General features: G+C 42.2%; 4 protein-coding genes across 4 annotated transcripts; 2 read left to right on the top strand and 2 right to left on the bottom strand.

Moving 5' to 3' along the window:
* Positions 1 to 2,182: 2,182 nt before the first annotated feature.
* Positions 2,183 to 5,851, top strand: LOC129588511 (clathrin interactor 1-like). Its single transcript, XM_055482748.1, has 8 exons — positions 2,183 to 2,519; positions 2,582 to 2,783; positions 3,345 to 3,483; positions 3,541 to 3,678; positions 3,914 to 4,475; positions 4,541 to 4,904; positions 5,009 to 5,216; positions 5,326 to 5,851. Exons 1-8 carry the CDS (start codon positions 2,473 to 2,475, stop codon positions 5,484 to 5,486), a joined length of 1,821 nt encoding a protein of 606 aa, XP_055338723.1. The 5' UTR covers positions 2,183 to 2,472; the 3' UTR covers positions 5,487 to 5,851.
* A 140-nt stretch (positions 5,852 to 5,991) lies between these two features.
* Positions 5,992 to 7,889, bottom strand: LOC129588512 (keratin-associated protein 6-2-like). Its single transcript, XM_055482749.1, has 3 exons — positions 7,441 to 7,889; positions 7,019 to 7,253; positions 5,992 to 6,324 (listed from the first exon to the last, which is right to left on the bottom strand). Exons 1-3 carry the CDS (start codon positions 7,716 to 7,718, stop codon positions 6,199 to 6,201), a joined length of 639 nt encoding a protein of 212 aa, XP_055338724.1. The 5' UTR covers positions 7,719 to 7,889; the 3' UTR covers positions 5,992 to 6,198.
* Positions 7,890 to 8,680: 791 nt separating this feature from the next.
* Positions 8,681 to 12,709, bottom strand: LOC129588670 (ATP-dependent RNA helicase cgh-1-like). The gene is made up of 13 exons (XM_055483004.1): positions 12,209 to 12,709; positions 12,001 to 12,149; positions 11,396 to 11,633; positions 11,241 to 11,327; positions 10,997 to 11,150; positions 10,914 to 10,935; positions 10,482 to 10,603; positions 10,332 to 10,426; positions 10,146 to 10,268; positions 9,937 to 10,079; positions 9,759 to 9,869; positions 9,637 to 9,692; positions 8,681 to 9,539 (listed from the first exon to the last, which is right to left on the bottom strand). Exons 2-13 carry the CDS (start codon positions 12,096 to 12,098, stop codon positions 9,019 to 9,021), a joined length of 1,770 nt encoding a protein of 589 aa, XP_055338979.1. The 5' UTR covers positions 12,099 to 12,149; positions 12,209 to 12,709; the 3' UTR covers positions 8,681 to 9,018.
* A 931-nt stretch (positions 12,710 to 13,640) lies between these two features.
* LOC129588594 (SNF-related serine/threonine-protein kinase-like) lies at positions 13,641 to 20,732 on the top strand. The gene is made up of 6 exons (XM_055482900.1): positions 13,641 to 14,322; positions 15,642 to 15,967; positions 17,423 to 17,564; positions 17,920 to 18,186; positions 18,512 to 19,142; positions 19,876 to 20,732. The coding sequence occupies exons 1-6, from the start codon at positions 14,018 to 14,020 to the stop codon at positions 20,338 to 20,340; spliced, it is 2,136 nt and encodes a 711-aa protein (XP_055338875.1). The 5' UTR covers positions 13,641 to 14,017; the 3' UTR covers positions 20,341 to 20,732.
* The last annotated feature ends 145 nt before the right edge of the window (positions 20,733 to 20,877 follow it).

Here is a 20,877-nt window from a genome sequence, read left to right as displayed (position 1 = left end):
TTCTGAATCTATTATACGTACGAATTAAATGTAGTGTACATACTGAAATATAAAAATAATATTTAATTTTAAGAATTAGGAAAGATATATAGATCTAAGATATCTATAATACGTACTTCGTACTTGAAGGGTACTAGTATATTGTACAGTACGCGCGCGGTACTTTAGAGCGTATTATACAGCACAGTTAGTATTCTATATAATAGTATTACTGTACTTACTGATCCGTTGTGGTACACCACAGAAAGTAAATTTTTAAGTAAAATTAAATTTTAAAGAAAATTTAAGTGCGACCAAAAGGTACAAGCATAGAAAGTAAAATTTTAATCGTAAGTAAAATTTACTTTCTATGCTTGTACCTTTTGCCTTTTGGTCGCACTGACTCGCCCGCGGTCACGCGGTGTGGTGAGACTACACACAGTATGTATAGAAGTACGAGAACCTATTCTTAATTGATTACCCTGATTTGTTATACAGAGATGATTCCAATGTTGTTGCGCAAGCAAGGACAGCCCGATCAAAGCAGTGAACCAGATCGAGATCCTGGAGACGTAAAGCGGCACCTGGAGGATACGCAAACTCGGTACCCGGGGAATGAACCAGAATCGATGGCTTCGCTGATCCCGCATGGCAAATGCCCTCAGGAAAACAAGAATGGTGGGGATTTGTCGCACTGTGAAAGGAATGCCCCTCCGAGCGGTTTTGAAACACCCCCTATTCACCAACCTGATCCGTTGCGTGATGGAGGATTCGAAAAGCGATAGGATGGGAATGTGAGAAAACAAAACTGGACAACGGCTTCATGGGCTGTTTTGTGTACAGTACTTTGAGTGCACGTCATAAGATCTTGAATGACAATAATGATTATGGGTGTTTTTTCAGTGTTTAAATTTTAACAATTTTAATTTAATTGGTGCAAATCTACGGAAGCATACCGACATGTGCACTGGCTGTTGCAGAATAAAGTTCATCTATTATTAACAAAAACAGTTCCTCTAAACTATCAGTATCTTGTTCGGGGATTGTACGCGTACGAGTACCCAATACCCATCACACATATCGCGTTTCCTCATTGCATTTCGATGGATAGCCGGTGTCTAAAAAACTCTTTCGCCCGCTTCTGGCCTGTGGCGGAATCTATGCCGTTTCCAACCTTCTCCACCATTTTAGTTCCGCCTGCCGAGGGTCCGGAAATTTCAAAGGCGGCATGGCTACAAGATGGTATCTTGGTGGCAACCAGCCATGTGCATGTTTAGACAGTTTTCCTCTTTCCGCATGCTCCGCGGCTCGCACGGACGCTCGTGGAAGAGCGGTCGATGTATGAGGCAGCGAGTGTGTCCACGCAGGTTTGCATTACGGCCAATCGTTTTCCGCGCTTCCGCGGGACACGAGTAATCACATTTGGCCTTTCATGGTCTTTCACGGAGAGACCTTTCGGCTTCATTCTGGCTGGAAAACCTGCCGTCTTCAGGACACGAGTCCGTTCTCCATTGATTTCATCGTGCCATGGCAGTCTTACAGCTGCCCGCATACAACGGAGCTCGTTACGGCCCAGATCGTCGACCAGACCGCCACAAACGATCACGTGAGGGTTGACGATTGGTACGCCCAGGCGCAACGCAGCACGTATACGGAAGACGTTCTTGTCCAGTTGCACGCACGTGTCTGGAGGTTACCGAAGCAGGCCGCGGGCAATGCATGGACCCACTCGCCGGATTCCGGGGCTGACACCGCCTTCAGGTGGCCGACCTCCTCTTGGGTAACGTTTCGAAAAAGCTACTTCCTCTTACTCTACTACATTAATTAGATTACGTAATCAATAATAAGTGTTTTACATTGGTTCGTAGTGCGTACCGCGACTATCGCCGTGGCCCGTACCGGTATTTAAGGGGGCCAGGATATGACGTACAAAAATTTAACATAATATGTCAAATATATATATTTGACGTAATATGTCACTTTTTAATATTATTAAAAAGTACGAAGTACCCGTGGGAGTACAGTATAACTGTATAAACTATAAAGTATGTATTTAATGTTTAAAAGCGCAGATCCGCGTACGGAGTCCATCGTACGTCTTCCGTATGACTTACGTAACTTTAAACGTACAACGTGTCCAGTAGTGTTTTTGTGCCACACGTGTGTTGCAGACTGGCAGGTCTTTTGAGCCTTTGCCCTTGTTGCCAACTGGCGCCTTGCAAGTGCAGGTACTGCGCGATTTTATGCTTTAATTTAATTTACTGCAAGTTCGCACAGCATTTTGTCAGTAATTTTTGAAAAAAAAATATATTATTTTCTTATGCATTTTTGTATTACACTGCAACAGTTCATTAATGACAGTAAACAATAGTTTTTGACTTAACGCATGCTTTTGTATGTTTTCGGTCATTTAATTATAGCCCTAAGATCTTGGTATCGTAAAACTAAACACCTTGACTGGTGTCTTGGGAGCGTTTATTCTGTGTTTGCCTCATGTTCAGCACAAAAATGTGGAAAATCCGAGAGATTACGGACCAAGTGTGAGTGCTATGCATGGTATGCTCATCTTCTGACGAAATTAATAGTAATGGCATCTGATCAGAGTCAACATGGTGATGAACTACACCGAAGTGGAGGCCAAAGTGAGGGAAGCGACTAATGAAGACCCATGGGGACCAACAGGGCCGCAGATGCAGGAGCTCTCTCAATACACGTATAGTGCTGAGCATTATCACGAGGTGATGAGTATGCTTTGGAAAAGGATGCTGGTTGATAATAAAACCAGTTGGCGTCGCGTCTATAAGGTTAGTTCGTCTTTTCGATTTCGTATGTGCAGATGTGGAAAGACTGACTAAAGAGAACGTGTAAATTTTCGACGTTTTTCAAATAAAATTACTAGTAGTTGCAAATGTGGTGCTTGATTCCGATGCGTCGTTATGACTTATATTTGCCATAATCCCGTTATATTTGCTTGGAAGTTGGAACAACTAATTAAAAATCGTTTGAAAAGCTGAAAATACTCCTAGCTCTATACCTTATTTTTACATTCATGAAAAGATTTTTGCGTGTAGGATAGATTAAGTTTTAAGCGAACTAGATGTTATCGGTTTTCATTGCAGTAGCTCAGTTACTGTAACTGACTTGTGAGTAATTGTTTGGTTAGGACCCGTTAGGTTAATAGGTTGGCAATCGCGTGCGGATGATACACGCCTTTGATAATAGGTTCCTTGGTTACGTTATTGTTATCAGATAATTAGTTTCTTTTGCGTTAGTTTTAGAATTTAAAATTTGAAAGTCTCGGTTTTGTGATAAAAAAATCGTAAACGGTACAAAAGTAATATTGTTGACACTTTTACGTGTTACAGAGTTTATTGCTCCTGGGATATATGTTAAGGAATGGCGCTGAAAGAGTGGTAACATCGGGAAAAGAACACCTTTTTGACCTCCGGAGTTTGGAACATTATAAATTCGTCGACGAAGTTGGAAAAGATCAGGGCATAAATGGTATTGACACGAACAGTTGGGAATAATCACAGGCTAAATAGGATGTGACTTTCATAGTGCGCAATCGCGTCAAAGAAATGCTGGATTTGTTGCAAGATGATGCGAGATTGAGGGATGAGCGCAAAAAAGCAAGGAAATCGCGGGATAAATATGTCGGTCTATCGGCAGATGATGCTGCAATGACTCGAAGAAGAGGTAACAATGCCGAATTTCTGCCGTTTTTAACATATAAACTGTTGGACATCTTTGTAAGCCAGGCCGTGTTTTGAACGACATTTGCAAGACTCATGAAATTTACGTGTTGGATGCACCAGTCTGCAAACTGTGTATATTTGATGTGGTCGGTTTCTCTTTGAGGTGCACGGCAAAAAAGCATAAATGCGGTCATTGGTTGCTAGCGTCTGCTATGTTTGCAATTTTACCCATGTAGGGCATCAGTCCTCCCAGTCAAATCGTGCCTCTTGGTCTCCTTCGGATTCTCCAACATCATCCAGGCGGCAACCGGATAGTGATGTCGAAGAGGAACGAGATCCGCGATACGAATTTCACGATGAAGGCGACGGGGATGATGTGGAAAATCACGACAGAGATAGTAACAGTAATGGTCGCAGCAGTGGAACTAGCAGACCTTCGAAACAAATTAAGCCGATTGGAAAGCGTATAGGCGCTGGGCAGGAGAAGAGTGAGCCGCACCCAAAGCCACGGGCTAGTGACTCGGATGCCAGTAAGACAGAAGTTGAGCTACCTCGTCCTCCATCGCAGCCGACATCGCACGGCAAAGATCTGATGTCGGATTTCGGTGACTTTGGAGATGTGGCTGTGGATGCGGGCAACAATGTGGGAGGTAAACCACAGGATGACTGGGCGGATTTTGCTAGTTTTCGTGGTGCACCACCAGAAAATAAAGCCATTGATGCGTCTCCCGACGATTTCGTGGAGGGACTTACAAAACTGCATTTTACAAAAAGTTTCAAAGCGCCTGGAGCGTCAGGGTAAATTCTACTACGTTTTGAGATTATTTGAAAATCGGATGAGTAGAAATATCTCGGTTTTCCAGTCCGGCAGATTCCGATTTGCTGAACGAATTCGGAGATTTCAGTAGTGCATCTACTCCGTCCATGGCTTCGGGACTTCCGGCCACGCAGCAATACGGTGGTATGCCACACTCACTTACTATGCCTGCACTGGCTCCTCACGCTGTCACGCCTCAACAAGTGGCGGGTCTTTATGCCATGAATGCTGGTAATCCTATGATGGGGATGCCTCAGAGTCAGAGTATGAATTTCCAGCAGATGCAGCAGCGCCCGCCTATGGGACAGCCATCGACGAGGCCGCCAGTGATGCCGGTTTTTGGGGCATCTGCTCAGCCAATGGGACCGATTGGTTATCAGTTTAATTCTGGCCCGAGGTCCGCTCCTCCAGTACGTCCCTGTTTGCGGCATCTTGACTGATTAGCTAGCTGTATTGTTCATTTTGACATGACATCTGCAAAAGTTTTTAAACGGTGTTTTCTATAACTTTTTAGACGCCAAGACAAGGGCCAACTACAGCCGTTTCGACGGCCCCCAGCGGCACGGTTAACTGGGGCAATAATAGTGGCGGGAATGCTGGTCTGAATATTGAACTGGACCTGAATCTTGCCAAGAACTACAACAAGCCTTATTCACCGCCTATGAATCAGTTAATTCAGAACCCGAGTATGAGTAATAATCCTGCAACGGCTGTTCGTCCAGGTAAGGTCGAGTGCGCTGATTCATCAAGGACGGATCGATGAAAGCGGCTGTAAACGTGATTCATACCTTTAATTCGCGCAGTTGTGTTATACACGAGTGTGTGCTGCAGGGTTTCAGTATCCTCCAAGTCCCGGAGTTCAGGGACAAGCACCATTTGGAGCCTTTTCAGGGACCACTCCGCAGTTGGCAGGGAATTCAGTTCTACCTCAACAGCAGCAACAATTGCAGGCACAGTCGTCCAAGCAGCTGCCGTTTGGTGATTTACTGTGACGGCCTTCTACTGAAGTAACTTATTAATTCTAAATCGAACACTTTTATTTCTTTTGTGTCAAAACCACAAAACCGTTTAGTGTGAAATAGTATATTTTTACAGTTGTGGAATCCCCGTGTTTTCAGAGTTTTAGCTTTAAATATGGAGAGTAATGTAAACAGGATTTTGCGATAACGCTTTCCGCATCGTTACACTGCAAGCTTGTGTTTGCTTCTTGCAGAAAGTGCTATATTAATTTCCTTTTGTGTGTGTACTTCAATTCTGCACGCGATTTTTTTCTAGTGTGAATCTTTTCTATTTACTTGGTTTGATCGGTTGCTTCGCTCATTCCATCGGGGACATTCATAAATTTTTCATTCTTTCATTGGTCCGTCCGAAATGTGAAAATGATTCGCTTGAGCGATTACGAAAGTGAATTGCTTTGTATTCCTAACAGTGTGCCCTCAAAATATTTACACAATTCCGGCTTTCGTGTATCGTACAACTTCAGACCAACTCGTCCCGCCACCAGCTCTTCATTATTGTTTGTTATTTTCGCCTGGCCTTTGTTCTTGTTTGATCCAGCTTGTGCCGTGCTCATCGTTCTCATTTTTTGTGCCCATCATTACTTAAGTACTTGAACAGGTTTTTCGCGAAAAGTGCGGAAAAAAACAGCATCAAATCCACTGTGCAAAGCAACACACAGAAACAAAACGTTACAAAACCAGTTTATCACTTTCGGTATCCTCCTTTGGAGTAACCGCCACCGCCGTATGAGTTTCCGCCACTGTAACCGCCTCCATAGTTATTTCCGTAACTTTGCTCATAAGTGTCCAAAGGATTGCAACCATTGTCAACCTGCAATTGCCGATTATTTCATTTACATGTATGCACAGGGGAGATGCCGTTCATGCGAAAACACAATCAGCTGTTGCTCTAATTTAAATAAGCATAATTATCAGAATAAATTGGGATTCAAGGGCAATCATTATACCGTGACATCGCGTGAGAACGGATATAAGAAGATTAGACTGTAACAAAGCGTATGCCCTTGAAATTAAAAGCCATTCATTGCTTGATTACTGCTGATCTACAGTACTAACCCTGCAGCACATCACGCATAACCATAACAATGCATCTTTTTTTGCAACGAAATAATTATGGAAACATCGGTTAATTTTTACCAAGGCTTTTCTTATCCGATAACTCGCACATCTTCATTTTGGCAGCAATACCGGAACAATTAGATTGATAATTTATCTTGTATACTCGTATACTTTTGTTGAATTTTATACCCGGGTTATTACAGATTTTCCGACATGGTGAAAACTGAAAACCTACGATTGCTATCAAAAATACGTTTTAAGAGAAAAGCGTGAGTCCGGCAAAGAAAGGTCAAAGGTCTTTCTACGTGTGCGAGTACCGGTGGCGGTATCTGTGACCCGAGAAATAAGAGAAACTTATCAGAACTGTTTCTGAACTTAATGGCAGTGATATTTCGAGTTTCTACCAGTCATTAAGCTTCCTAATTCCACTTATGTTTAATTCTCACCTTAAAATGCCAGTCGCAGATACCAAGGTAGTTATTAAAGCGTGTCCATTTCGGGCAGCGGAAAGTGTCCGTTCGTCCGTCCGACTGGCAGATGTAGAACACTTTGCAGTCCTGCTTGCTGTCACCGTAAAATGCCGGCTTCTTTCCAGCGCATTCAAAACCATATCCATAATCGCCATACGACTCGGGTCCGTAATAACCAGGACCGGTCTGGGAGCCATACCCTCCGCCGTACCTAATCATCATCATCAAATTTGTTAGGAAATTTCACCAAAAAGAAAATATGTTATGAAAAACATGTTACGGTATATTCAATTACTGTACAGTACTGCCATGCAATACAGGAAATGCGCATCATAATATGTGGCACTGTCTCGATTTCAATATCAACGAAAAAATATCAGTAGGAAGTTAAGGAATACCCTCCGCCGCCGCCGCCTCCATAACCGCCACCGTATCCGCCGCCACCGTAACCCCCACCATAATCACTAGCCGCCTGCTCATGATCATAGGAATCATCGTTGGATGTGGCCGCCGCTACGGCGTCAGTATCTTGAGAATCTGAGCGGGATTCCGCCGCAACAGCATCCTGCGCGGCATCATCATTTGCCGGCTGCGCCTTAATACTTTTCCTTAAGTTGGCGGCCTGGCAGCTGGCCACTATCACGACCAATAACGTTAAAACACGTAGAGAAACCATGGTAAATAAATGAGAGCGTGTTATATGTACGACGATGGACAGTGTATACTATCCGATATTAGATGAACGAAAACACAGACAAAACACACTCCGGTACAATCCCTATGCAAGACCGGAATCCTTTATATCACACCAGTAGCGGTGGGTCTCTTTGCGGCATAATGAATCAAACCATTATTGTAACAGGGCTTTTTCTACTTTGGTAATCGGTTGTAGTGGCCTAAAAGTAGGAAAAAGACAAAATTCCACATGGTGCCTTGACCTGCAGCGAAAGTAAAAGTGCATACAGCAAGCAGAGTGTGAAGGAAATTAACGCAAATTAATTACTAACTGTATCATTGACGCTTACCTAATTCCAAACGAGTTAACACAGACGTTAAGGGCAAAAACTGTATCCGCTGCAACTAGGGCAGATCAAAAAACATTCATGATTCACATGCGGCACAGTGCAGACTGCTGTCCATATCCGTTAACATTTCCATTTTTACCGGTTCATTTCTTACTCGCTGATATGCAGTTTAAGGATACTTAATCACACGGTATATAATGCATGTCGCACATTTAGTTTATGGATTCCATGTCAATTAGACACAAAAACGCATTGTCACTTGTTATGTTGCTACAAATTTCTCAATAGTCCAGCCTGCGTTCTGCAGCCTGCTAGCACAACACTCATCTCCAAACTGCAAAACCGGTGTGGAACATGTTGACATCCAGCCATGTTAAACTTAATTCTGGATGTCAGTTGTCAATGTTTGACCAACCGCGATAAAATAAATTTTATTTTACATGTTGATTTCGCACTATATATAACTTAAGAAAGTTATGGAGGACTTACCAATCTTTTGCCGACTGGGTAAAAAATCGAGCACAGATATGTTCCGACCTGACAATACGACACCTATTCCACAGCACTATTCTGTACAATAGCTGCACTGCTTCGTTTGCCAATTCTTCTGGTGGATGCACTGCACTTTTTTAATTCCCTTTTCTACGGTCTAGCAAATTACGTAATCAGACATTAAAAGCGACGAACGCATTAACAAACGATCTATGGAAAAGTGTCCACTGGTGCAGGCAACTTAACGTCCACAGTAAAGCTCTCAATACAAGGATGGAAAGAGAAGCTAACAACGCATCGAAATACACAAGACCAGTTACGAAACAAAAACTGAAGTAACGATGATGCTAACTGTAATGGGTCGATCGCAACCGATGTATAAACTGCCCATTATCAAAACAAAACAAAATACAACTCGACAAGACACAATAAGATGGATTGACCATTCCGCATTATGATCTACACTTGTCCTTTTCCCGCTTGAGTAGGTGATCCCCGATTGACTACGGGACGCATAGCCACTCCGCCGACCGGAGGACGCACAAACGCACTCGGCATAGCCGGTGCCACTCCGCTTTTCGCGCCAACTGCCTGTGGTGACGGTGCACCCGGTGGAATGGGTGCAGTAGTGGCACCGCTGCTATTAGGCACGGCAGCAGCAGCAGCCGCCTTAGCGGCGGCGGCGGCTTCGTCCGCGGCGACGGCTTCCTGGATTTCCTTAGCGTTGCCCTGCTGGAATTCGGCCACATACAGCCGCTTATCGATTTCCTTTGGAATGGGCTTAATATCAGTAGCCAGTTCTTTTTCAATGCGATGTAAATTGTCACGATCGTCAAAGGTGATCAGGTTGATGGCAATACCCAGATGTCCAAATCGTCCAGAACGGCCGATGCGATGCAAGTAAGTTTCGGCCATTCTCGGAAAGTCAAAGTTGATGACAACGTTAACCGCCTGGATGTCAATGCCACGAGTGAACAGATCTAAAAACAGTAAAAATAACCAGAAGTCATGTTAATGATTCGTGCACGTTCAAAACACCGTGAATCTCCAATGGCTCATTTTATATTTTATTTATACCTGTGCAAACTAGATTGCGACAAGCGCCAGTGCGGAAGTCATGGAAGACTCGATTTCTGCAAAACATGAGTATACAAATAATATTTCACACGATTTTTACCAGCCAGAAAAAGAATAAATACCGGTGCTGTTGAGGCATGCGAGCATGGATGAAATACGCAGAATACCCCAGTTCAGTAATTTTCTTAGCCAATAATTCCACTCGTGACGATGAATTGCAGAAAATAATACATCTAAGAAAAAACACAAATTGTTCTGTAATTAAAAATCGAAAGTAAGGCGATTTTTCAGTTTACTTACTGATTGATCTGCAGCTTGGAAAAGAGAGTGTTCAAGCAATGCACTTTTTGTTTCTCTTGCACAAACGCGTAAAACTGGCTAATCCCTTTCAGTGTCAGTTCAGACATCAGATTGAAGATGACAGGCTTTTTCAAATATCGATTCTGTCAGGAAAGAATCATGAAATTGGTATTCACGAAACTGATGGCAAACGAAACCATAATACTGACCTTAAAATTTTCCACCGCCACGGGAAACGTTGCAGACAGCAACATTATTTGTCGGTTTTCCGGCAAATGTTTAATGAGACGATCCAGCATATCTTCGAAGTCTAATGACAGTAACTTATCCGCCTGAAAGAACCCTATGATAATGCCTGCACATGACTGTAATGGGCTAACCTTTCACATTCTTACCTCATCCAATACGAACATTTTACAGGCATCCATCTTTGCCACTCCTTTATCCATAAGATCCAGAATGCGCCCAGGTGACGCCACAACAATGTGAACTAAAAGCAGAAAACCTTTGAAAGCCTAATCGCGCTTAGGTAGTCGCTGCGTTACCTGTTCCTTGCAATCTCAGAATATCGTCTCTTAAACTAGTTCCTCCTGTTGATACCATAACCTTGACATTTAGGTGTTTTCCAATTTCCATACAAATGGCAGATGTCTGTAATGCCAGTTCTCTGGAACACATAAAGCCTATATTACGATACAAATAGAAGAATCCCAAATGCCGCGCTGCCCAAAAATCAATACCCTATTTCCCTAATCTTAGCAGAATTAATTTTCAATACTCGCACCACTTATTTGAATTTTTATTGGGAATATATTGATCCTTTGATTACGGTAACGGTTCCTATACACATAGTACGGTCAACGGTAACATCCGAAGTTTCAGAACACTACGAACATTGTCTAGATAAAGAAAGCGGTTTACACTTTACACCACATGCGAGAACGGACAGGTTACTAAACGTACAAACAATAACGTACCGAGTTGGCACAATCACCAAAGCTGTAAGAAAGAAAACCCTTGAAAGTTTTCGTGTGGCACAATCAAACATAATACGAAATACCTTGAATTCTGTCCACATTAGTATCAATATTTTGCAGTACGGGAATCAAATACGCTCCAGTTTTTCCCGTCCCATTTTTTGCACGAGCCAATATATCCACACCACTACCATCCGTCGCAACCGGAATGGTCTGCTCTTGAATGGGGCTCGGACGCTAAAGAAGGCCGTATTAGTTCAAACCAGTACACACAAGCTGCATAACGAAACCAGAACGCCTTTCCACGATTCGCTTCATTTCTCTTACCTCCCAGCCCATTTCAAATATCCCCATTAGCAACTCCCTTTTCAACATCATATCTTCAAATTCCAAGCCCAATGTAGCCGTAACATCCTACAAATCAAGATTGCCACCAAATTCTTAATTCCGACAAACAAAAGATAGGAATGTACGAAAATTACTTCAGTTTTGCAGCGCGTGTCCGGAGGAGGCAGTTTCAAATTATTACGCCAGTCTCCGTTTCCTTCCGCTTGATTTCCCGATGACGTAGCCAGAGTCTCATGCTCAGCAGACAAAGAGAGATGCTGCATGCCTGACACAGGTGCCGCCGCGGGTCCCGTGCTGCCTGGAGCCGATCCTACATTGGAGTTGCCCACTCCCGGCCCACGGTTACGCACCACTGGAGACCCACTATTAGACCTGCATAATACACATACCGATGAGAAGGTACCGTACCATAAGGTTTTAAGGATACAATTAATGCTCTATACCGCGGATAAAAATAGTATATTTCAAAGCCAACAAATAAATGCCCTATCCTTAGAGCTTTGCTGTTACGGAATAAGTACCTGTTACAGTGTTAATATTACAAAGCGAATATCCCGGATTTTTATTGTACTGGTATTAGAAATGTGATCACAACCTGGACCAATAGCTCGTCACGCCACCAAAAATGTCTATTATAGATAAAAACATTTAAAAGATAATTTTAGCACTAATAAAGTACTGCATACGAATAAAACCAACCGCCCAAGATCAAATAGCTTCACATGTCAAACTTGCGTACCTTCCATGTTGTGACGCCTGCTGGTGCAACTGATTCTGCACACTGGAGGGCACTTGCTGCCGAAACTGAGAAGACTGTCCTTGGTTCGTAACCGGCATGATTGTCCTTGGAATATTTATCACAAATACCCAGGAATACCAAAATTTAATCTAGAAATACATCCATGAAAGAATGCAAAGACTTTCTGAAAAAGAGGCACAGCACTTACACTGCAACAACTGTACAAAACTATCACAGAGATGCTTGTTTACACGTTCTCCCCAGGACGAGCAATGTTATAGCTAACTATGCTCGAAGGACGGAACAGCGTTCAACAAATTGTGCGTTCCCCCACGATTATATACAATACAAATATAAACTCTCAATACAATCACAAAATAACCAGATAATCAACAGGTAGAGCGTGTGGAACTCGCAAAGGATTGTTCCACAGCAGATGTGCATTGGCTGATTCACAAGTCAAGATCCCTTTTACAACTCTGGCTACAACTTTTATCTAAATGATCGCAGTGCCGCTAACACTCAAACCGATATATATTCGCAGTTTCCACAAAGACTAATCCAAGCAATCTTTCCACGGCATAAAAAACAATGACAATAACCAAGAAGTCTTCCTGTGAGATTTTTTCCAAGGGTCGTTCCGCTTTTCTTTAGTGAGTTCAGTCCAATGTTTTCGAAAATTTTCAAGCTTCCACTGCACTGTGCGAGACTACTGTACTTCGAGAGTACTGTACAAGTGTGCATTATGCACGTTTGAAAGGCTGCCTGACGTCATAGTCACAAGCAGAGGGAGCAGCGTGTCTCACATCTCCGTATAGTAAATAAATACACTGTTCTGATTAGGGAGGTCAAAGTTTGCCGGACTTAAAACTGGGCAGTGCCGCTCTACAATTGCGAATTGGGAATGGGAGCAGATAATCAAAAAGGTTTATTGAAAAGGAAAAAAAAAGGTTTATCAAAAAGGTTTATTGTTTTTTTTCCCGTTTGACGGTCTGTAATTCTACATCATGCAGGAATGCATTAATCTTCTTTATGGCGCACGATGCAGTGTTATCACAGTAATAAAAACCTGGTCGCCAAAATTTACTTACCACGTTTAACATTTTCACCACCACAGGCTCGGAGCTGATTGCTTAGTTTAAACCGCTGCTTAATGCTTATACTTTACTATTAGTATTACATAAGTACTGTATAATATTGTATAATGGTGTTATTTTTCAATTTTTTTGTGAGCAAACAATAAACCGGGAACGTAATTCTTGCTAACCCTGCTTCCGGCTTTAATCTATGTGGCTCACTGGCCAGTGGCCATCAATGGCCATCTTGGCCTCAATGCAATTTGCAGCATGCCATCGGAGGCGGAAGCATTGAGATCTGATGCAATCGGTTACATACAGTATTCCTGTCGTTCCGTGATATTGCCAACAAAAAATTGCAAAATGAAATCATTGAAATGGGAAGAATAAGCTGGTTTCGCTTGTATCGTCCTGTCACATATGTATGCACAGTGGCGGCGGCGGTGGCCTGGTGGAACATTAACTGGTGGCCCTTTGGGCTTGCCAAAAGTTCTCGAACCTACAGTATTGTATGATTTGTATCTATGCGTACATTTAGGCACACACAGTTTGCCAAAAGAAATTTTTGAATCAACTCAATCAGGGCAGATTTCATTCCTTGGCTGTTTGGCAAACACGAACTACTCATTCGCAATTTAGTCATTTTGTTATCAAAATTTATTATTCTTTCAATGATGTTATCTTCGTATCTAAAACCGTATTACCGTGTTGCCGTATTGGCAGTTTTACGGGCGTTTTATCTTTTGATTCTCTGGCACAAAAATGTTACGACACAGGCCACGGTATTTCTTTGCTAGATCACTGATCCAGTCATGTTGCGGATGCAGTAGCAGACTGAGACTGTGATATTATTATCGATAACAAAACCTGTTCCGGGTGTTCCCTCCTCAAATTTTGCTGTTGCCTTTTGATTATCATTCTGATCTTTTGATAACGCTTCCATGGCATCCTCAGCATCCTTGCATTCTCCCTGCAGTTATCCGCCGTCTAATGGTGGCTTTCATTGTCGCTCGCAAGCCATGGGCTGTTACGATCTGATGGACACTTTGGGTCGAGGAAACTTCGCGACTGTCAAGAAAGCCGTCCATGTCTTCAGCGGAGAGGAAGTGGCCGTGAAGATCATTGATAAAACTAAGCTAGATGCGACAGGACGAGCTCACCTTTTGCAGGAAGTGCGCTGCATGCGCCTGGTCCAGCATCCCAATATTGTGCGCCTTTATGAAATCATCGATACTCCAACAACCTTGTAAGAAACGATTAAATAATAATATCACAGGGAAATGTAAAATTCTTATTTTGTCATTTATAGTAGAGTTTTGCTTGGAACACGAAATTTGTTGCAGTTTAAAACCTAAACGACAAGCGGGTACTAGCAGATTTTTAATTTGTTAACAAACCAGCGGAAAGCAGGCTCTTATTTTATTTATCATAAATTTCAGTTGAAATTACTGTATTTGATGCACGAGTCGGAGCGACCAAGCCCCCAGCACACACAGGTTGCTTTTCCAGTTCCGCGTATCGTGTAATGTCTGTGTTTCTGGACTCTCTGCGACTTGTTATTCTTCTGAATTTCACAACTTGATAGTTTTCTTCGTTTTTAGCATGATAAGACCTGACCAGTAAATCGGTCAATTACTGTACTCGTATGAAGTTAGAATGCTGATGGCGAGTAACTGGTGAGTCTGATGTTACGACTCAAATTATTATAATGCATCTTTTTTCAGTATCGTCGTCTATGCTCGGATTTTTTTTATGAACCCGTAGCTGTACATCATGCGGGGGTAATATTACTAGTATTGAAAAATAATTTTCGGAGTTGTTATCAATGTTATGTAAAATCGATTCAGCTTGGTTGATTACAGTTTATGACTGGAAGATGTTTCTTATTCACATTTCTTTTAAAATCTGTAACAAGCAAAAGTATGAATTCATACTGTACTATTATAATGTTGTGGATTTGGCAATGGCTTTGCGGCCTTTGCCTAGCGCCAGTTATGCTTTTCTTCAATTGAGACACGCCTCTAGTTGAAAGCTCCAGGTTGTTATTTATACAATTAGGTAAATAAATTTACCAGAATGGAAATTTCCTTCCGGCGACATACTGTACTAAATGATAATGCTTCTCTGATTGTTAATTTAGCTGTCACGTGTAAACAACACGCTGGGCGCAAATTGTAGAAAGTCTTCAAAACTGAAAGTGTTCCGGTGGGAATATAGATGGCGGATGTCTGCTTAATTGGCGTGTGCCGGGAAATTTGGCTGTACTTTCTGAGGTTCAATAAGCAAAAAGGATTTTAAAATCTGACCAAAATCAACTGTTTATGATGCTTATTATTTATGATCGTCCAAAACCTCCCGGGAAGTTTTCGTGAAACCGGTTAATACGTAGTAGAATGACGTTCATTACTGGCAGCCGCAGAAGCAGTAAATATTCAGGAATTAGATAAAAACAGATTCAGCATTATTTGAATAATAAAGAGGAAGTCGAATGTGTGTATTTCTTTTGTTAAAACGTTTGATAATTGATAAGGCGTTTCCCAGTTGTTTGAACGTTTAATTTTGCAGATTTTTGGTTTTGGAGTTGGCTGATGGAGGTGACCTATACGATTACATGCTGAAGAACGAAAAGGCTATGTCAGAAAAGACTGCTAGACATTATTTCAGTCAGATTGTTCAGGCTGTGGAATATTGTCATCAACTGCACGTGGTACATCGAGATTTGAAACCAGAAAATGTCCTAATGTTCCGCAAGCATCGTATGGTGAAGCTGACTGATTTTGGGTTTGGACACTTTTGCCAGCCGGGAATATCGTTGGATACGTCTTGTGGATCGCTGCGTTATTCATCACCGGAGATCCTATTCGGTCAGCGATACGATGGACCGGCTGTCGGTAAGAAAAATGCACAGACACATTTACTACAGATTGTGGGTCTTTAGTGATTTATTTAAGAAGAACGAGAAGCTCTGTTAACTGATGATGATGATTTTCTCCTCGAGCTAAAACGATGTTCGTGCGCGCATTCCATATGTAAATATGGATCTGTAATAATGCGGTCTAGCTGACATGTAAGTATCGAAAACTGCACTATCGAAGGTTCGGTTGAACGATATGCTACTCGTACCGCATTACTTTTTTTAGCATGTGTGTCGTCAGGAATAGCCCTGTTCGTGGAAAATGTGTTCCGTTTTAATTTTCCACAGAACGTCAAACAACTGTCGAGTGACGGAAAGTGGCGATGTATTTCGAGATAAAGCAGAGATATTGGAAGGGTTCCATGTTTTGTGTAAAACCTCTTCGTAAGGTTTCGGGCAGCCTTCTTACGTGCGCTGCATATTTCAGAAATGTCTTCTACTACTGCGAAAAAATTGATTTGAATTTTTATGAACCGGATATGCCTATATTATAAGTTTTGTGTTGTTTGTACCTTCTGCCTGTAATGATAATACCCACGTCATCAGCTATTGATTTGTTTTTTATGCCTTTTGGCAGCTGTTCATAATTGGAACTGACTACTAATCGGACTATGTGCAGAGGAGTTATGAGCTTTTTTTGTGATAACGAATGCCAGCGATCAAATATTATATCTCATGGCGCCCCCGTCGGTTGCACGTCTTTTGTGCTGTTGTAACCTAAACCCGTTAGATACTAGCATTGCAGTTTACTACCCAGTATTGTTAAAGGCCGATGCTGACGCCTTTCTGCTGAAACAGTAGACTACATTAATTTTATCACAATTATTCACTGCTAGGCTAGAATTGTTTATAGATATTTGCAGTGTAGATATGCCGCAATTTTTGGCGGCATGAGGAGTCCCCTGACAATTCTTCCAGATGAAAAAACATGCAGTACAAATGTGAAGGTCACAAACAGGCGAGCAACAGTAGGAAACCATAGACGTTAATAAAATGACCGTTTGGAAATTACCGCGTAAACAGTTTTATTTTTGTTGGCGCAAAGAATGTATGCTGAACAAGACTTGAAAACAACGAACCGAGCAGTAAACATAAGCAAAAACAGCAGTCCCGATTAGGTACTTATTCGTAGCCTTATTGAGTGTTTTCCGGTTTATGACTTTTATTTTGCTGTATGTACAGTGATGGCGTGACCCTCACTGGCATGCACTTACTTCGTATGCACGTATTCTTTCCGGTGTTGGATAATGGTTGAAATACATAAATGCAGTCTGTGGAATTATCGATGTTTTCGCATATTTATTGTGCAAGTGTACTTAAAGGCAACCATGTAACCATACTTACCATAATGGAGCAAACGGCGGGTTATAACATAATTCGGCGCGACGCAATTTATTTCCATGTCGTAATAACTATATGCCTGTCATTGCAGACGTCTGGGGGTTGGGAATTTTACTTTATGCAATGGTTTGCGGACGGCCACCGTTCATGGAATTAAATGACTCGGAAACAATATCGGCCATTATGGATTGCCGTTATCCCATACCACTAACGCTGTCGGCATCTTGCGCACAGTAAGCGACGAATGTTGCTCGCATCGACTTTTCTCTATTAATAAATATATAAATATCGAAGTCCTGTGTATTGCTTGTTAGGTTTCAAAATACTGCACTACGAATAGCGAACACTACTTTCGTGGTGCCTGGTCCTACAGTAAATTACCCAGAGCAGCATTGCTGTGACGGTTAAAGGATATTTAATTTCACTACGTATGCAAATTATCTGGCTTCAGTTGTTATATTTTATAAGGTTGGTCGAGTTCCTTAAATTTCATTTGTAGTTCAGTCGTTACGGGAATCAGTTGCAAATTGCGTAATGTGATTGTGGTAATGCGAAAGGGTGCCTTCATGTTTGGTATCAATTTGACAGCTTGATTGGACGGATGCTAGTCAAAAATCCTGATCAACGTGCCACTGTAGCTGAAATTCTGCAGCACGTCTGGCTGCAGTCTCCGCTTCCTCTTCAATCTCCGGGATCGGCTCCTGGCTCGATGGACTGTGATAGTCCGGAGTCTCATCTTGCGACCTTGAATTGTCCTCTAGTACTGTCACGACATTTGTCGGATGATGCACATGAAAGGATTATCAAGATAATGCTGGATGGAGGTGTAGCTGCTCATCCGGACGATATTGACTGGTGAGACTAATTGAAAATATGACGTGGGAGACAGGTTGTTTACCGCTAAAAAGGCACGCTGCAATATTCAGCGCTCAGCGCAAGATTTGTGATAGTCTTCGTTATTACTGCGTAATTTCGATTAACCGATGGACTTCTTGATTAGAAGGAATTGCATAATCTGTCTCATGGATCGGCATGAGTGGCTGTTTCAGCTGGAAATGATACTTGTCGTAAATTTTGTCCGGTCTAAATTTAACAGAGTGTTACATAGTGGAACAAGTGCTCTTGATACATTTTAGGAATGTGGGTCATAAGACCATGGTTAACTGTTGGTCGTTTTTAGTGCACTTGCCAGCGACGAGTACAATAACATAACGGCCACGTATTATCTTCTGGCTGAGCGTCTGCTTCGGATGCAAGCGCCGCCACCCCCAAGTTTTGAAGAAGAGGAATTCGTGTCGGTGTCAGCGCATTTCGGTGCAATGGAGACTGATGATTTTCGCGGTGGTCGCTTAAATGGCCGATGTCGCCGGATAACGAACACGGTCGGCAAGCGTACGGTTGATCTGACGTCCGTGGCAGAAATGTTGGAAGAACTGGCGGAAGAGGAGGAAGAATTACTGGACAATGCTATGATTGATAACAGTATGCAGCGAACAAGGAACAGTGCCTCGCCGCGATTTAGCCCCTCGAGTAATCGGCGCTTAGTGAATACGAAATCTTCGCCGCATTTAAATATGCTGAATAAGATCAAGGAGGAAGTGAAGGTTAAAGATGACGATGATGATTTCCTCGATGAGGCTTTCTTTGTCGAAATGGAGCGGGCAAGCAATGACCCGAATTCTCTAAGGAACCGAGAGCGACAGTTGACGTCTCCCGAGCGTTTGAAACGGATTGAGCGATCCCGAAGGACGCGGTCCAAGTCTGGTAGCGGGAGTAGCCAAACGTCATCCGATACATCTGATACCGAAGAGGTACAGTTGATAATAAATTATTTGGTTTTGTTTCCTGGTATTGCTTTACGTATTTGTTCGGTGGTTTTACGTACCTAACAAGCTAATCTATTATATGGTTGCGAAACTTGTTTAAAGAGCTTGTTTTAGCGTTGGTGAGTAGTAGTTTTTATTCAAGGAATTTTCATAGCATGCGTTGTAGTTTACCAGACAGCTGAAAAGCTGTAGTCTCACAGCTGCAGTACACCTGCAGTTCCTCAGGTGAAATTCGCATTATTTGGCATTTAAAATTTCGTTGCTTAATGTAAATTTGAGTAAAACACCTTGGTTTTCATCACGTTATATTATGGAATTAGTAATCAAGTGTCACAATATCACAAATCGGTAGATGCTTCTATTGTACCCTGAGAGCTGATAATTTTGAGCGCCTTAGGTGGTTGTTTTTATTACTTGCCTTTAGTGAAGCAAGGGTGCTAACAATGGGTGATCGTAAAAGTATGACGTTTAACCTTTTCATTGAAGTTTCGGTCTTCAAATTCGTGAGAAATTTTTATTGCGAAAACGATGTATTCAAATTGGAAAAATTGATGATGAGCCGTGAAGTATTTAGTAATGGCAAACAGTTGTAGGGTTTGTAAGAATATAAATTTTAGTAAGCAGTTTTTGAATAAAAAAAGTTGCAGTATTTTTTTTAGGTGGCATGGCATGGTTGCAAATACTTATATGTGTGATAAAATTTTGTTTCAATTTGAAGGTTGGCGGCAGTACATCACGAACTACCGCATCGCGCCTATCTTTCTCCCGCCATCGTGTCCAACCTCATCGTCATCGCAGCACGTCCAGTTGTTCCAATCCCCCAGTCTACAGTCGGGAATCTAGCGAAAATGCTTCGCCTATCCGTCGCTCAACGCCTGTTTTATTTCACATGGGGGAAGAAGATCGCGGCATGACCTGCTCAGCGAAAAACACGAACAGTAAAAAACGCGTTTTGCAGCATTCACAATCGCTAATGGTCATTCCCTGCCATTCGGGGAAGTTGGCCGCTGTCGCGGATACGGCCAAAGGTAGCCGTAAACGCAGTTCACTGCATCGTCCGCACAGTCTGCCACCCGTGCCCCACGTGAAGGTATTATTAGAAGGGAATTATCCCATGGCACAGGCAAACCCCAGTAATGTCAGTCCGCGACTGAGTAGTCTGTGTATTCGGCAACAGTGTTGAAGCATGAGATTATTGTTGTGATAAAGATTTGATTTAAGTTATTGCGGTGTGAAATTGTGTGTGTAAGAGATTTTTTGTTTTGAGGGGTGTTATCTTATCCTTTTAGTAGTTAACTGGCTTTTGTATCTGACTTTTTTCTCTGTGACAATCGGGCCCCCTGCTTGATACTTTTTTTGCTGCACTTTCCGGGAATGTTTCCCGGTGTACAGGGTATAATATTATGTGCTATTTATTCCGCTGTAATATTCCACGTTTTCGTGGAAAAGCAGACTGCGGGTAGCCCTTTTATAGAATTGTACCGATCGGTTTATGAATGCAGAATCTTATGTTTACTGTGGTTTGATCAGTTTGCAACAGAGCTGTTGCTCGTTCGAATTTTGTGGTTAATAAAAGTGAAGATGAACTTTTCCCGTTTTGTACTTATGTAAACCGGCAATTCAGGGAGGCATTGATCGGAAATTCAGTTTACAACGACACGCAAGTATAATAATCAAAGTGCGAACATTTGTAAGTTTTAATAGAGTAGAAAATTTGATA

Source organism: Paramacrobiotus metropolitanus, unplaced genomic scaffold, assembly GCF_019649055.1.
Source record: "Paramacrobiotus metropolitanus isolate TYO unplaced genomic scaffold, Prichtersi_v1.0 Parri_scaffold0000030, whole genome shotgun sequence".
Lineage (NCBI taxonomy): Eukaryota > Metazoa > Tardigrada > Eutardigrada > Parachela > Macrobiotidae > Paramacrobiotus > Paramacrobiotus metropolitanus.
The sequence above is the reverse complement of the archived record's forward strand: the minus strand, read 5'-3'. Positions and strand labels throughout refer to the sequence as shown.